At 49.2% G+C, this 14,917-nt stretch overlaps 1 protein-coding gene across 6 annotated transcripts in view; it reads left to right on the plus strand.

Annotated features, from left to right (window-relative positions):
* LOC137379759 (protein-methionine sulfoxide oxidase mical3a-like) overlaps window positions 1–14,917 on the plus strand; it is a 1,360,716-nt gene that overhangs the window by 1,235,155 nt on the left and 110,644 nt on the right. For all 6 annotated transcript variants that reach the window (XM_068051091.1, XM_068051094.1, XM_068051095.1 and 3 more), the window contains 2 exons: window positions 650–757; window positions 8,837–8,925. In XM_068051091.1, the coding sequence (XP_067907192.1) occupies window positions 650–757; window positions 8,837–8,925 (197 nt within the window). The remainder of the gene's footprint in view (window positions 1–649; window positions 758–8,836; window positions 8,926–14,917) is intronic.

Genomic DNA, 14,917 nt, shown 5'->3' on the forward strand with positions numbered 1-14,917 from the left:
ATTCTGCTGTTGCTGATGGCCCACAGAGCCTCATGGATGCCCAGTTTTGCGTTGCTAGATCTGTTCGAAATCTATCCCATTTAGCACAGTGCAAGTGCCACACAACACAATGGAGGGTATCCTCAATGTGAAGACGGGACTTTGTCTCCACAAGGACTGTGCGGTGGTCACTTCTACCAATACTGTCATGGACAGATACAAATGGAACAGGTAGACTGGTGAGGGCAAGGTCAAGTAGATTTTTCCCTCTTGTTGGTACCAACTCAGTATCGATGTTGCTTGGAGGCAAGCCTCGCAATTGTAGCAATTTTTACACAACTAGCTCCACAGACCCCATTTACTGTGAGAATACCATCACAACAAGGACTGCAACAGTTTAAAAAATGGGACCACCACCCACTTTTGTAGGAAACTAGGGATTGGCATTAAATGCTGACCTTGACAATGATGCCCACATACCATGAAAGAATAACGAAACAGAATATGTCAGCACCCTCAGTCAAATATCCAAGAATGTGCTGAGGCCGTCTCACCACCTCAGTAAAACACTGCTTCATTGTTACCAGGACATAGTGTTCCTCACACCAGCCCGGGTCACAGCGTTCCTCATGCTAATTATACTGGACCCATTTGTTTTTACTATCAATAGATATTGCTTCGGATGCAGAGGCTGAGAACCTGATGATTTCGTACACAGAAGAACTGAAGCAGTTAGTGCGAGAAAAGGAAGAGGCATGTGGTGAGATTAGAATTCAAGGTAAACTTTGTGATACCTGGGTGAGGGTTTTATGGGTGAAATGGGAGAGGGCAGTGGATAGTCATTGTTTTGATGGGTAGTAAGTGGGTTTGTTGATGAGAAGGACCTGTAGTTTGAACCTCAGCTCAGAGTTAATCAGGATGTCTGCAATAGCCAGCCAGGGAGCATTGAGACAGTTGCAAGGGATTGAAGATTGTGTCAGACTTACAAATAATGGCTTTTATCTTCCGGATATTCAAATGATGGGGGGGGGGGGGGGGGTAGTGTCGACCATAACTTGATGTTGGATAGGAGTCTGAGAATGTATGGTCATAGGGTAAGAAAAGATGACAGAGTTGAAATAAAAACAGAAAATGCTGGAAATACCCAGCAGTGTGGCAGCATCTGTGAGGAGAGAAACAGTTAATGTTCAGGTTAATGACCTTTCATCAGAACTGGGGTGATGACAAGGGGTAGCCTATTGTAGTTCTGAGGGCATGGAGGGTAGGGGGTTTGAGCATAAGTGTGGGAAAAGGAATGGATACATTTGAGGGCCTTGTCAACTACAGTGAGGAGGATTCCTTGGTTGAGCAAAAAGGAAGACATATGAGAAGCATTGTCAGAACAGATGCGACAGAGTTGGAGAAACTGGGAGAATGTAAATGGGATTTGCGAAAGTATAATCAAGGTAGCTATGGTTGTCAGTGGTCTTATAATGAATATCAGATGATAGCCTATCCCCAGAAATGGAGACAAAGAAGTCAAGGAAGGGAAGGGAAGAGTCAGAGATGGTCTATGTGAAGGTGAGAGAAGGGTGGAAATTGGAGTCAACGTTTGTTGTATGTTTGTTAGTCTAGAGTAATTAACATTTATTATATTATAACCAAGTGCATCTTCACAGTAATCTTTGTAACTCCTCCAAAGCCATACTGCATCTAACTTCAAGTCTCTCTCCCATGTAATCTCTTACATCATCATGGTAGGAGGTATTCTTTACACTCTCTCTAGATTAACCCTTTCAGCCCCTTATACTGCATCTCCCCTCAAGTCTTTATCCAAACATATATTTACATACATTCACTTAATAAATTTATATACTACCCCATCTCCCCCCAAGTCTCTGACTTCATAGATTCAATCTGTCAGGAGGTTTCACAACTCTCCCTGATCGTGTTGTCATCAGATGCAGGAGATTGGTAGTCTTTCTCTGATCTTGTGTCCTGACTTGGATGGCCTTCATTGAGGTTTGTAGTATTCGGTGTTTTCTGAATTTCAGGTTCAACATCGGATTCATCCAAATGTATGACCGATTGACGTCTGATGTAAAGGAATAAGATTCCTTCTGTTTCTTCATATAGTACTTTCTGAAGTTCTTCGTAAATAAGATCACTGTTGATTTTCCTCTCTGGAGAATTACTCCTTCTCTGCTTTGGTCTCGCACACATACCTTTTGCCCTTCTGACAACTTCAGTAGGTTCCTGGTATGGTATTTCCTGTTATAATTGTGGATTTGTTTCTTTTGGTAAGACTTTTCTCTGTCTTGTACTCTGGAAGTAATTTCTTGGCTAAAATTGGAAGTTGCATCCTAAACTTTCTTTCCATTAACAGTTCAGATGGTGCTAATCCACATAACAATAGAGTAGTTCTGTCGTTCAGAAGTGCTGTTTGGAATACTTGATTTTTCTTTCACACTGCTTTAATAATTCTAACTCCTTGTTCAGCTTCAGCTTGGTTTGTGGATACCGAGGGGAACTTGTCACATGTACAAATGCACTGAATTGCACAAATGATATGAAGTAATCGTTTGCAAATTGTGGTCCATTATTGGACACTATCTGATCAGGTATACCATGTGTTGCAAAGATTTCTTGTAAATCTCTAATGACTGCTTCAGCTGTTGTTGTATACAAACATTTAACCTCGATCCACCTTGAAAAGTAATCGACTACAATTAGATACAATTTTCCATCAAAGATGTATAGATCCATCACCAAATGTTCCCACAGTCTGGTTGGGAATTGGATCGAGGTAAGAGGTTCTCTCCAATCCGGTTTGTAAAATGCACAAATGTGACAATTTGCAATCCTTTCGTCAATATTCTTGGCCCCCACACGGACGCCTGAGCCCGTGCTCTACATATAGTTATGCCCATATCACCCTGGTGTACTTTCTCCAAGATATCTTCCTGGACTGACTCTGGAATCACCAATCTTTCATCATATACCTGCAAATCATCCACAATAGTAAAGCATCTTGTGTTCAAAGAAGATTTACATCCTCTTACCACTGGGACTCTGCTGTGGCCACCCTTGCTCGCAATATTGGCAAACATAGATACATCTTGCATCTGCACCTGATGAATTTGGAGTTTATTTGAACTTTTTTTTTAAACTCGTTTGTGGGATGTGGGCGTCTCTGGCAAGGCTCGCTTTTATTGCCCATCCCTCATTGCCCTTGAACGGAGTGGCTTGCTAGGCCATTTCAGAGAGCATTTAAGAGGCAACCACATTGCTGTGGATCTGGAGTCACATGTAGAACAAAGAACAAAGAAAATTACAGCACAGGAACAGGCCCTTCAGCCCTCCAAGCCTGCGCCGATCCAGATCCTCTATCTAAACATGTCGCCTATTTTCTAAGGGTCTGTATCTCTTTGCTTCCTGCCCATTCATGTATCTGTCTAGATACATCTTAAAAGACGCTATCGCGCCCGCGTCTACCACCTCCGCTGGCAACGTGTTCCAGGCACCCACCACCCTCTGCGAAAAGAACTTTCCACGCATATCCCCCCTAAACTTTTCCCCTCTCACTTTGAAGGCCAGACCAGGTAAGGACAGCAGATCTCCTTCCCTAAAGGACATTAGTGAACCAGATGGGGTTTTTTTAAAACAACAATCCACAGTGGTTTCATGGTTACTGTTAGACTAGTTTTTTTAAATTCCAGATTTATTAATTGATTTCAAATTTCACTATCATGTCCCCAGAGCACTAGCCTGGGCCTCTGGATTACTAGGCCAATGACATTACCACTATGCCATCACCTCCCCTCCTCGCCAATTCAGTGACCTGCGAATATGACTCCATCTCATTAGTAAAGTTAAGATCCTGTTGAGTAGGATGGTCGACTGTTGCTCGAGACAATGCATCTGCTGTTGTTTATTGCTTGCCCTGTACATATACCGTTTCGTACGTGAACCTCATGAGCCTCAACCAGACTCTGGATCTGCAGAGGCATCCGAGCGAGTTTCTTTGAGTAAGGAAACTAGGGGTTTGTGATCTGTCTCTATGACAACCTTTAAGCCTATAAGATCATCTGAAAACTTCTCAAGCCTCGGTGACTGTGAGAGCTTCCTTCTCTGTCACGGCGTATCTCATCCACAGTGTCAGTCAGTGCTTATGATGTATAATAGACAGGTCTTCCACTTCCATCTGGCTGTTCTTAGAAAAGGACTGCCCCTATCCTTGTAGACAAGGTATCAGCTGCAATTGTGGTTGAAAGCAAAGGGTTATAGTGAACAAAGACATCAGGCGAAATCAGCATCTCCTTGATCCTTCAAAACGCTTGTTGCTGATGTGCATCTCGGCACCGTGCTTAAGCATTTCTTAGCAGTTGTTGCAAAGGTTCAGTAACTTGTGCTAAGTAAGGAAGGAATTTTGCCAACTGATTGACCATGCCAAGAAACTGTTAAAGATCATGGACAGAAGTAGGAAGTGGAAATTCGCTACTGGCTCTCATCTTTTGTGACCATTACAGTTTAGTTTAGTGATACAGCACTGAAACAGGCCCTTCGGCCCACTGAGTCTGTGCCGACCATCAACCACCCATTTATATTAATCCTACACTAATTCCATATTCCTACCACATCCCCACCTGTCCCTATATTTCCCCATCACATACCTATACTAGGGGCAATTTATAATGGCCAATTAACCTATCATCCTGCAAGTCTTTGGCATGTGGGAGGAAACCAGAGCACCTGGAGAAAACCCACGCGGTCACAGGGAGAACTTGCAAACTCCACACAGGCAGTACCCGGAATTGAACCCAGGTCGCTGGAGCTGTGAGGCTGCGGTGCTAACCACTGCGCCACAGTATGTCCTAAAAAAAAAAACAAATGGACAACTTTGAAAACTCACTTCTCATTGAGTGGTAGGCCTTCATCCTGAGAATGATTCATAACTGCTCTAACCCTCATGTTACATTCTCCAATGGACTCTCCATGAAGTAAGACATTAACATTTATTATGTTATAACTATGTACATCTTCACAGTAATCCGTGTGACTCCTCCAAAGCCATGCTGCATCTAGCTTCAAGTCTCTCCCCCATGTGATTTCTTACATCATTGTGATAGGAGGTATTCGTTACAGTCTCTAGATTAACCCTTTCAGACCCTTATACTACAAAGTTGATGACATTTTCCAGTTAGAAAAAGTGGTGAGGAAGGAAGCTGGAGTAGGACTGGAACAAGGAATGTTTCACAGATCCCACAAATAGGTAGGCATAGCTAGGCCCCATAGCAATACCTAGCAACAGCCAGTTCTGAAGAAGTGTCACAGACCTAAAACGTTAACTCTTTCTCTTTCTACAGATGCTGCCAGACCTGCTGAGCATTTCCAGCATTTTGGCTTTTATTTCAAATTTCCAACATCTGCAGTATTTTGCTTTTATGTTAAGAGTTGGTTTTGGGTGCCATCTGCATTGGCATAGAAGCCATCAAACCCCTTAAAGATCTCAAACTCCTCAAGGCTCTCAGACATCTTTGTGCTCGTCAAACTCCTCCAATACCTCAGACTCCTCCAAAATTTCAAATCCTTCCAAGATCACATCAAATCCCTCTGCATTCTCATCATACCTCCAGGAGATCTCATCAAAACCATCCAAGACCTCATTAACCCCATCTGAGATTCCAAATTCCCTCAAGATCTCTTGAAATTCTGCTGAGATCTTCTCAAATTCTTCAGAGATTGCATCAAAACTCTGAGATCTCATTAATACCCAAGATCTCAAACACCTCTGAGATCTCATCCAGTCACTTCAAGACCTTATCAAATCTGAGATTTCAAATCAGTGAGATCTTATCAAATCTGAGATTTCAAGTCCCTCCAACATTTCATTAAACACCTCAAATCTCCTCAAACTCCTCCGAGATCTGATCCAGTCACTCCAGGACTTCATCAAACCCCTCAGATTTCAATTCCCTCAGATTTCGTCAAACCCCTCAGATTTTAAATCCCTCCAAGAGCTCACCAGATCTGACAAGATCACAAATACCCCAAATCTCCTCAGTGATTTCTTCAAACCCCTCAGATCTGATTAAAACCTTCCGTGATCTCTTCAAACTCCCCCGAGATCTCATTAAAACACTCCACGATCTCAAACTCCTCTGAGAGCTCATCCAGTTGCTCCAAGACCTCATCAAACTCCTCCAGGTTCCTTCCAAGGTATCATTAAATCACTGATATTTCAAATCCCTCTGAGATCTCATTAAACCTTTGAGGTTTTAAATCCCTCCCAGATGTTATCAAACTCCTCTCCAATCTCAGATCTGAGATTTCATTAAACACCTCAAATGTCAACAAAAACCTCCATGATCTCTTCAAACTCCTCTAAGATCTCATTAAAACCCTCCGAGATCTCGTCCAATCCCTCCAGGACCCATCAAACCCCTGAGAGATACCCTCCAAGATCTCATTAAACCCCTGCATTACAACAGTGACTACACTTCAAAAAGCATTTCATTGGTAGTAAAGCACTTTGAGAAGCCCGGTGGTCATGAAAGGCGCTATATAAATGCAAATCTTACTTTCTTTTTCTCAAACCTCAATAAGCTCCTCCCTGATCTCAGCAAACCCCTCTGAGGCCCATCAAAATGCTCGGAGATCTCAAACAACTGAAATCTCAGCAAACTTCTCCAAGATCTCACTAAGCCCCAAGATCTCCTCAAACTCCTCATTAATATCTTCAAACCCTCAGATCACAAATCCCTCGGAGACCTCATGAAACCCCTCTGCAATCTTAAACACCTCAATGAAAACTCAAACTTCTCCAAGATCTCAGCAAATTCCTTTGAGTACTCATCAAAACCCTTTTCCTATCTCAAGTCTTTGAGACCTCATCAAATCCCTCTGTGATCTCAACAAACTGTTCCGAGATCTCATCAAAAACCTGAAATCTCAGCAAAACCATCTAGATCTCAGTAAACTGCTTGGGATCTCTTCAAATCCCTCCAAGATCTCATCAAACTCCTCTGTGATGTCATCAAATCCCTCCAAAACCTCATTAAACCCTTCTGATATTTCAGTTGCCTCTGAGATTTCATCAAAGCCCCCTAAAATCAGATTAGACCCATCGGAGATTTCAAATCCATCTGGGATCTTAGATCCCTCCAAGATTTCATTAAGAAACTACTGAAGACACTGGATATTGTATAGGCTATGAGCCCTGACAACATTCTGGCAATAGTACTGAAGACCTGTGCTCCAGATCTTGCCAAGCTGTTCCAGTACAGCTACAACACTAGCATCTACCCTGCAATGTGGAAAATTGCCCGGGTATGTCATGTACACAAAAAGCAGGACAACTCCAACCTGGCCAATTACCGCCCCATCAGTCTACTCTCAATCATCAGCAAAGTGATGGAAGGTGTCATCAACTGTGCCTACAAGCAGCACTTGCTTAGCAATAACCTGCTCAGTGATGCTCAGTTTGGGTTCTGCCAGGGCCACTCAGCTCCTGACCTCATTACAGCCTTGGCTCAAACATGGACAAAAGGAGCTGAACTTGAGGTGAGGTGAGTGGCTGCACTTGACATCAAGGCAGCATTTTACCCAGTATGGCAACAAGGAGCCCTGGCAAAACTGGAGTCAATGGGAATCAGGGGGAAAACTCTCCACTGGTCGGAGTCGTACCTAGCATAAAGATAGATGGTTCTGGTTGTTGGAGATCAATCATCTCAGCTCCAGGACATCACAGCAGGAGTACCTCAGGGTAGTGTCCTAGGCCCAACCATCTTCAACTGCTTCATCAATGACCTTCCTTCAATCATAAGGTCAGAAGTGGGGATGTTCGCTGATGATTGCACAATGTTCAGCACTGATCCAGACTCCTCAGATACTGAAGCAGTCCGTGTAGAAATGCAACAGGAATGAGACAATATACAGGCTTGGGCTGATGTGTGGCGTGAATGCTATTTGCCACCTAAGTGCCAGGCAATGACCATCTCCAACAAGAGAGAATCTAACCATCTCCCCTTGACATTCAATGGCATTACCATTGCTGAATCCCCCACTAACAACATCCTGGAGGTTACATTGACCAGAAACTGAACTGGAGTAGCCATATAAATACCGTGGCTCCAAGAGCAGGTCAGAGGCTAGGAATCCTGTGGCGAATAACTCACCTCCTGACTCCCCAAAGCCAGTCCACCATCTACAAGGCATAAGTCAGGAGTGTGATGGAATACTCTCCACTTGCCTGTATGGGTGCGGCTCCAACACTCAAGAAGCTCAACACCATCCAGGACAAAGCAGCCCGCTTGATTGGCACCCCATCGAAAAACATTCACTCCCTCCACCACCGACGCATAGCGGCAGCAGTGTGTACCATCTACAAGATGCACTGCAGCAACGCACCAAGGCTCCTTAGACAGCACCTTCCAAACCCGCGACCTCTACTACCTTGAAGGACAAGGGCAGCAGATGCATGGGAACACCATCACCTGCAAGTTCCCCTCCAAGCTACACACCATCCGGACTTGGAACTATATCACCGTTCCTTCCATCCTCTTTCTTTATCTATCTGTTTCTTCCGGTTTCCTTTTTGCTTCTTCTGTCCTCGTTCACTTCCTGCCTGTCTGCCTCGCACTCACATTCTCTGCTTTTTGTTTTCTGTCTGTGTCTCTACCTCTTTTTTTTGACATTCTTGTCTCTCACTTTGCACATCTTTTGACTGGGAGCTCTTTCCCCTTTGACTGCCTATGTTACATGACCGGTTGCAAAGATAGTTATGGGTAATTTACAACATGAAGGGGAGGAAGAGTAAATAAGCAGTGATGTTCGGATGCAATTTCATTCTAAGTAGTTGTCTGTCTGATATATTTAGGTGGATCCAAACCAAGACACCAAGTGCACTCAGCGAGCAGTGTGGATCTTCAGCCATCTTCTCTCAGCAGCAGGAGAGGTCAGCCTGAGGTACAATTCACAGATCCAATTTCAACTTCACCATTTAAAAATCGGTGAAATGTGCCATTTTAATGGTGAGCCTTCAACTCACCACTACTGAACTCCAGACCTTCCACTGGGCTTTGGTTGATCTGACTGGCCTGAGTCTTTAGATGCTTTTCCTCCATCTGTTCACCTGGCCTCTTCTCTTTGCTGTATATGCAATGGGTTTGGGGGAAACCTCTCCCCAAGTTAGCGACAGATGTGAGCCGACACCTTCACAACTCATCAATTGGCCAGAGATGCCACCGAATGGTGGGTATCTTACAATAATGCCCTTTGCTGTGGCCTTCCTGATGGTTTGAACGGAAAGTCTGCACCTGCATGCAATAGGATGAAAGCGGGTGGGACACTCTTTAAGGACTTGATGCTGTACAACAACCATATTGATCCTGCTGCCCAACCAGTCCCTTCGTACACAATGCCTATTCAGGGAATGTGGGTCATAACTGCAGAAAGAGGAAGGAGGACTTACCCACCAGGTCAGAGAAAGAACCCACCAGTAAGTAGGAAACGTCTTGATAGGTGAACAACGTTCAAAGACCAAGAGTGAAAGTCAGCTCCCTTTAATTTTTCTGGTCCTGGGAGTGTTTAAATGGGGATGTGTAGACGGAGCTTTACTCTATCTAATCCCTTTTTTTTTTGTATAAGGTGGCCTTTATACCCCAGGCCCCTTTTACATATTTTATGTCGAGGAGGCCTTTATTCCTCAGGCCCTATTTATATACATATTTTTAAAATAACTTGATAAAAATCAAATGAATAAAAAACTCAAATTGAAATGCCATTCTCGGCATCGACAATGCACTCCAGTCCCTGCGGTGCCCACCAGTCACGGAAGGCCTCAAGCGTACTGGTGGAAACCACACGCTACTTCTCCAGGGGCACCCGGGTGCGAACTTAACCGCAGAAGAGGAGCAGGCAGAGAGGACAGACCCACCGACGGCCCGCAGCCTGGACCTGTGAATTGCCACCTTGGCCAGGCCCAGGAGCAGACCGACGAGGAGATCCTCCTCCCGTCCCACGCCCCTCTGCACCCAGTGCCCAAAAAATCAGGAGCGTGGGACTGAAGTGCAGCCAAAACTTGAGAAGCAGCCCCTTCAACTACTCAAAGAGGGGCTGCAACCTCGCACACTCCAAATATACATGGAACACAGACTCATCCAGGCCGCAGAAATTACAGGCGGCCTGGGAGTCTGTGAACCTACTTAAAAGTCTATTGCACGGGACTGCCCTGTGCAACACCCTCCACCCCAGGTCCCCGATGTAAAGGGGGAAGACTCCCGCGTAGAGAGACCTCCATTGGGGTTTCCCTTCGCTGCCAGATTGCAACGCGGACTGCCAGGGCGTGTCCGGCCGGCTGAGGAGAGCGAGGAAGTGGAGAGTGTGCAGGAGCAGCCCGTACAGGAAACCCCTCCGCACCGATTGGAATGGCACGGAGGGCATTTCCGCGAGGAGGCTGGGGTTGTGCGGGACCAGCTCCCGAGGAGGGTGTCGGGGCCTGGATCCGATGAGCAGTTCCGGCCGAGCAGGGGTCAGCTTGGCCGGGAACGCTCCGCTCTCCCGAGCCCCCTCACCACCCACAGCTTCGGCTACTCCTTCGCCCACCGGTCCGTCCCCGGAATCAGCCGCCCGGACAGTCGAGGCCCTCTCCTCCGCCGGTGGGGGAGCGCCCCAACTGCAGGCGACCATGTTCCAGGCTCGAAATAGATCCTGGTAAAAGACAGGCAACACCCTCAGAGGTACGGCTAACAGTCTCCACTGGGAGCTGCACGTCATCTTGAAGGCAGTGACACTGGCGGAAAAAATACGTCGCCAGCGCACGCCATGTGGGAGGATGCTCGATGTACAGGTATCTCTGCAGGGTCCGAAGGCGGAGAGTCACAGCCTCGGTGCGGATGCACACCAGCGACTGGCCGCCCTCCTCAATCGGGAGACTCAGGACCTTGGCAGAGACCCAGTGTTTCCTCTTGGTGGCAAATGCTGGGGGCGGGGCCAAAGTGACCAACTGGTACCACAACCGAGGCCACCAGTTGGTTTATGATCAGCGCTCGGCCCCTGTAGGAAAGCACTCGGAGCAGTCTTGTCCAGCACCCAGGCCGAGTGGTGACTTTCGCCTCCATCTCCTGCCAGTTTGTCGGCCAGGCTTCCTCAGCGGGGCTAAGGTGGACTCCCAGATAGAGGAGGTGCGTGGTGCTCCACGCAAAAGGTGTCAACTCCTCCGGCAGGGAGTCCACCTTAGAGTCCACTGACTCACCAGGAGATCGGAACATTTCTCCCAATTGATCCTCGCGGAGGACGCAGCAGAAAAGGTCTGCTGGCAGTCGCGCATCCTCCGCAAGTCAACGGGATCTGTGACCGCGAGGAGCACGTCATCGGCATAAGCCGAGAGGACGACCCGCATGGCCGGCTCGCGCAGAGTCAATCCCGTCAACCTCCTGCGAAGCAGGCACAGGAACTGCTCCACACAGATGGTATACAATTGGCCGGACATGGGGCATCCCTAACGCACTCCTCTCCCAAAGCGAAGGGGCGCCGTCAAGGACCCGTTAACCTTGACTAGACACTCTGCGGCGGCATACAAAAGTCGGACCCGGGCCACAAAATGCCACCCGAGTCTAAAAGCGCGCTGAGCCCCGAAAAGGTATTTGTAATCCACCCTGTCGAGCGCCTTCTCCTGATCGAGGGAGAGAAAGGCGACCGACTGACCAGTCCTCTGGGAAAGATGGATCAGGTCCCGGACCAGGTGGATGTTGTCCTGGGCTTCCCGCCTCTTGGTCGACCCCTTTGCATACTCCTGACAGAAGACACGGATGTGAGTCTTTCCCACATCCCGCCATAGCCTCAAGGAGGGGAAGCCCCCCTGCTTCCTTCTCCAGTCGGCCCAGAATCGACAGAACGAGTCCCGAAATCGCCAGTCCTCCAGCAGCCGGTTGTTAAAGTGCCAGTACGCGGACCCCGCCCGCGTGCGGAGCGGCGTGAACTCCACCCACACCAGGCGGTGGTCCGAGCACGGCACCAGCCAAGTGGAGGCCGCCGAAACGCAGGAGACATACGCCTGCAAAAAGTAGAGGCGGTCGATTCGGGACCGTCCTCCTCCAGACCTCCACACGAATGCACTGGAGTCGGGATGAAGATTCCGCCAGACGTCCAAGTTAAGGGAGCTGATCAGTCCCCTCAACTTCACTGACGCTTGGCTGCGCTGGGGACCAGAGCGATCCCCCACCTCGAGGGTACAGTTAAAATCCCCCGAGGATGATGCACTCGCCACTATCGATAGAGCTCAAGAGAGCGGACACTTCTTCAAAGAAGTGCGCTTGCAATGGGCCGGGCCTGGGCGCGTACACGTTCACAAAGCGGAGCGGCACACTACCCAGGCGAACGGCGAGGTGGAGCAAGCGACCCGGCACTAGCTCCTTGACCCCCAAGAGCTCCGGCTGAAAAGTTGAGGCCAAGATAGCCACCCCACTAGAAATAGGGGTGAGGTGACTCATGTAGACCCCACCCCTGCCACTCCAGGAGTCAGGTGGCTTCATCTCCTGGAACGGTGTGGGTTTCCTGCAGAAAGCCCACCGAGTATCTCCCTTCCCTGAGGACTGAGATTGTGAAATCTGCAGTGAGACCCCCTGCTGCCGTTGATGTTGAGGCTGGCTATGGTTATCTTCATGTCATAGGTACTTAAAACCATCACCAACACCTCACTGTGAGGAGGGAGCGGAAGTGCACCTGGCCTTCCACTCCCCCAGCAACCCATTGAGGAACGCATTAAATCGGCGCCTCTCAACCAGTTTCACAGCCGCGCCCTTGCCCGCTTTCTTGAGGGCGGCACCGACGGACTGGATGATCAGCGCCAGACTTGACCGACGGCCAGCTGAACTTTATTGCGGCAACCCCTGCTTGTCGTGAGGAAATCACGGAGTTCTGCCGTGGGGATGAGAGGAGACTTGATGGGAGGCACGAGGGACTCCACCACCTCACTGGCAATGGAATCAAGGTCATCTTCTGCGCCCCAGAGTTCCCATCTTCCTCTGGGTCATCACCGCCAGCGGCCGACACACCCACCACACGCTGTGGGACGGATGTCCCGGTCGCGCAACCTGGTCCCGCCTCAGTCACGATCCAACCCCCCAGATTGATGGCGGAGGAGTCCTCTCTGGGTTCTGGAATGGAAATGGAACCTGTGGGCGCCAGCGGTTCAGGACCCCCCTCCACCTCCGTCCCCAGGAGAATGAGTGGTCCAGGGGAGATGGAAGTGCCCGACTCCTCAAATCCAGCCGGAGCCGGGATCAGAGGTGGAGAGAGGAGGCCATCTCCCATCCCGTCAGCACTCACAGGACCAGCAGACAGGGAATTACACAGATTGGCCTCTGGGTCGGGTACATCCCGGGCAGGAGCGTCAGGCTGTTGGGAGGGTGGCCCGTCACAGGTCTCGCTCTCATCCAGGACACCTGACCCATTGGCCAAAGGAATGATTTCTCCCATGGGGTCCACAGACTCCCCTACCAAGGGCAGGTCCCCCACCTCAGGAGTTGACAAGATCACAGGGGCATCTCCCCCACCTCCGTTCCGGGGGGTGGAGGGTTCCCACCCAGGGCTCGAGGCCCTGATCGTGCTGGTGGCAGGGGGAGCCTGAGGACCCACTCCAGGAGATGGACCCCGTGGTTCAGAGCCTTCATTAGAGGAGGGACGTCTCCCCCTCATTTCGGGAGGAGTGCGGAGGCTCAGAGACCTCCATGTCATCAGGGGCCTCTGCCTCCACACCCACCTGTTGCCTGGTCACCCTGGTCCTGAGCCCAGCCCTGGGGCAGGTGGATTCCCCAGGAGTGGGCCATGGGCTGAGCTCAGGTTGTGTCATGGTGTCCAGGGGATGTGCCTCTCAATGTTTATTTTTCCTCCACGCCTTCCTTACACTTGGACGGGCCCCCTTCCCGCTGGAGGCCGTGAAAACCACAGCCTCCGGCACCGACTGAACAGTATCTGGTGGAGGTATAGGGGGTGGGAGGAGGTGCAGTGGCGCCACCCTGGGCTGCCGCGGTGGAGTTGGCAGCCGGGAGGTTGAGGCAATTCTTACGAACATGCCCCACCCCCTTGCAGACATGACACCGTGCCCTGTCCAAGGTCCAGAAGACGCGGTAGGCCGTTCCCTGGAACTCTACATTGAAATGGCCCTCTGTGACCTCCTCCCGTGCCAGCTGCATGAATAGCTGGCAGCAGGAGTACATATGCCGGAGGCTGTTCTCCCGAAGACTGAGCGGGACTGGGGTGAGCTCGGTCTTTACTTCCCCCAGATGGTGCAGGCGGGGAAGGAGGAGCTCACCAGGAATGAAGGGCAGGACATTTGACAAAATGATTCGTTGTGCAGTGGCCTCCAGGGGGTCCACTGACAGAAAGGTCACACCCATGGTGAACTCCTTGCTCAGAGCCAGGGAAACCGCCCACTCGGTCTTCACGAAAAACACTGCCTTCCCATACATTTTAGAGGCAGCAACAATGGCCAAAGGGCCGACAACCTCAGCCATTGCCTTAACACCTACCTCTATCATCATGTTCGGGTGGACGTAGTTCTTGACCCCATGTTATTAGTGCAAACAGTGACAGGGCAACAGCTGCACTAGCCACAGCAGCATACATGCAAGAAGGCCCCGCCACCGGTGAAGAGGGACTTGCCATGGGGTTGCAGAGCCACACCCACCCTTACAAAATAAACTAACAGTTTTTAAACTAAAGCAATATGATGGGAGGAGTGGGGGTAGGGGAGAATAGGGGTGCAAAGGAAAAGGACAAGGAGAGGATAGACAGCCAAGTGTTGGAAGGGAGAAATGAGCTGCGAGGATGTTGCTGTGGTTCAGTGGTTGGAGCACCTTACTTCAGAGTTCACACTCCTGTCTTCCAGTTAGGGGAGGGGTCTTCACCCAGGTCGGTTAGAGCCACCCAGTTCTCTCCTTTTCCACAGTTCTGTAGA

The sequence above is a fragment of the Heterodontus francisci genome, chromosome 18, assembly GCF_036365525.1.
Source record: "Heterodontus francisci isolate sHetFra1 chromosome 18, sHetFra1.hap1, whole genome shotgun sequence".
NCBI classification, from domain to species: Eukaryota; Metazoa; Chordata; class Chondrichthyes; order Heterodontiformes; family Heterodontidae; genus Heterodontus; species Heterodontus francisci.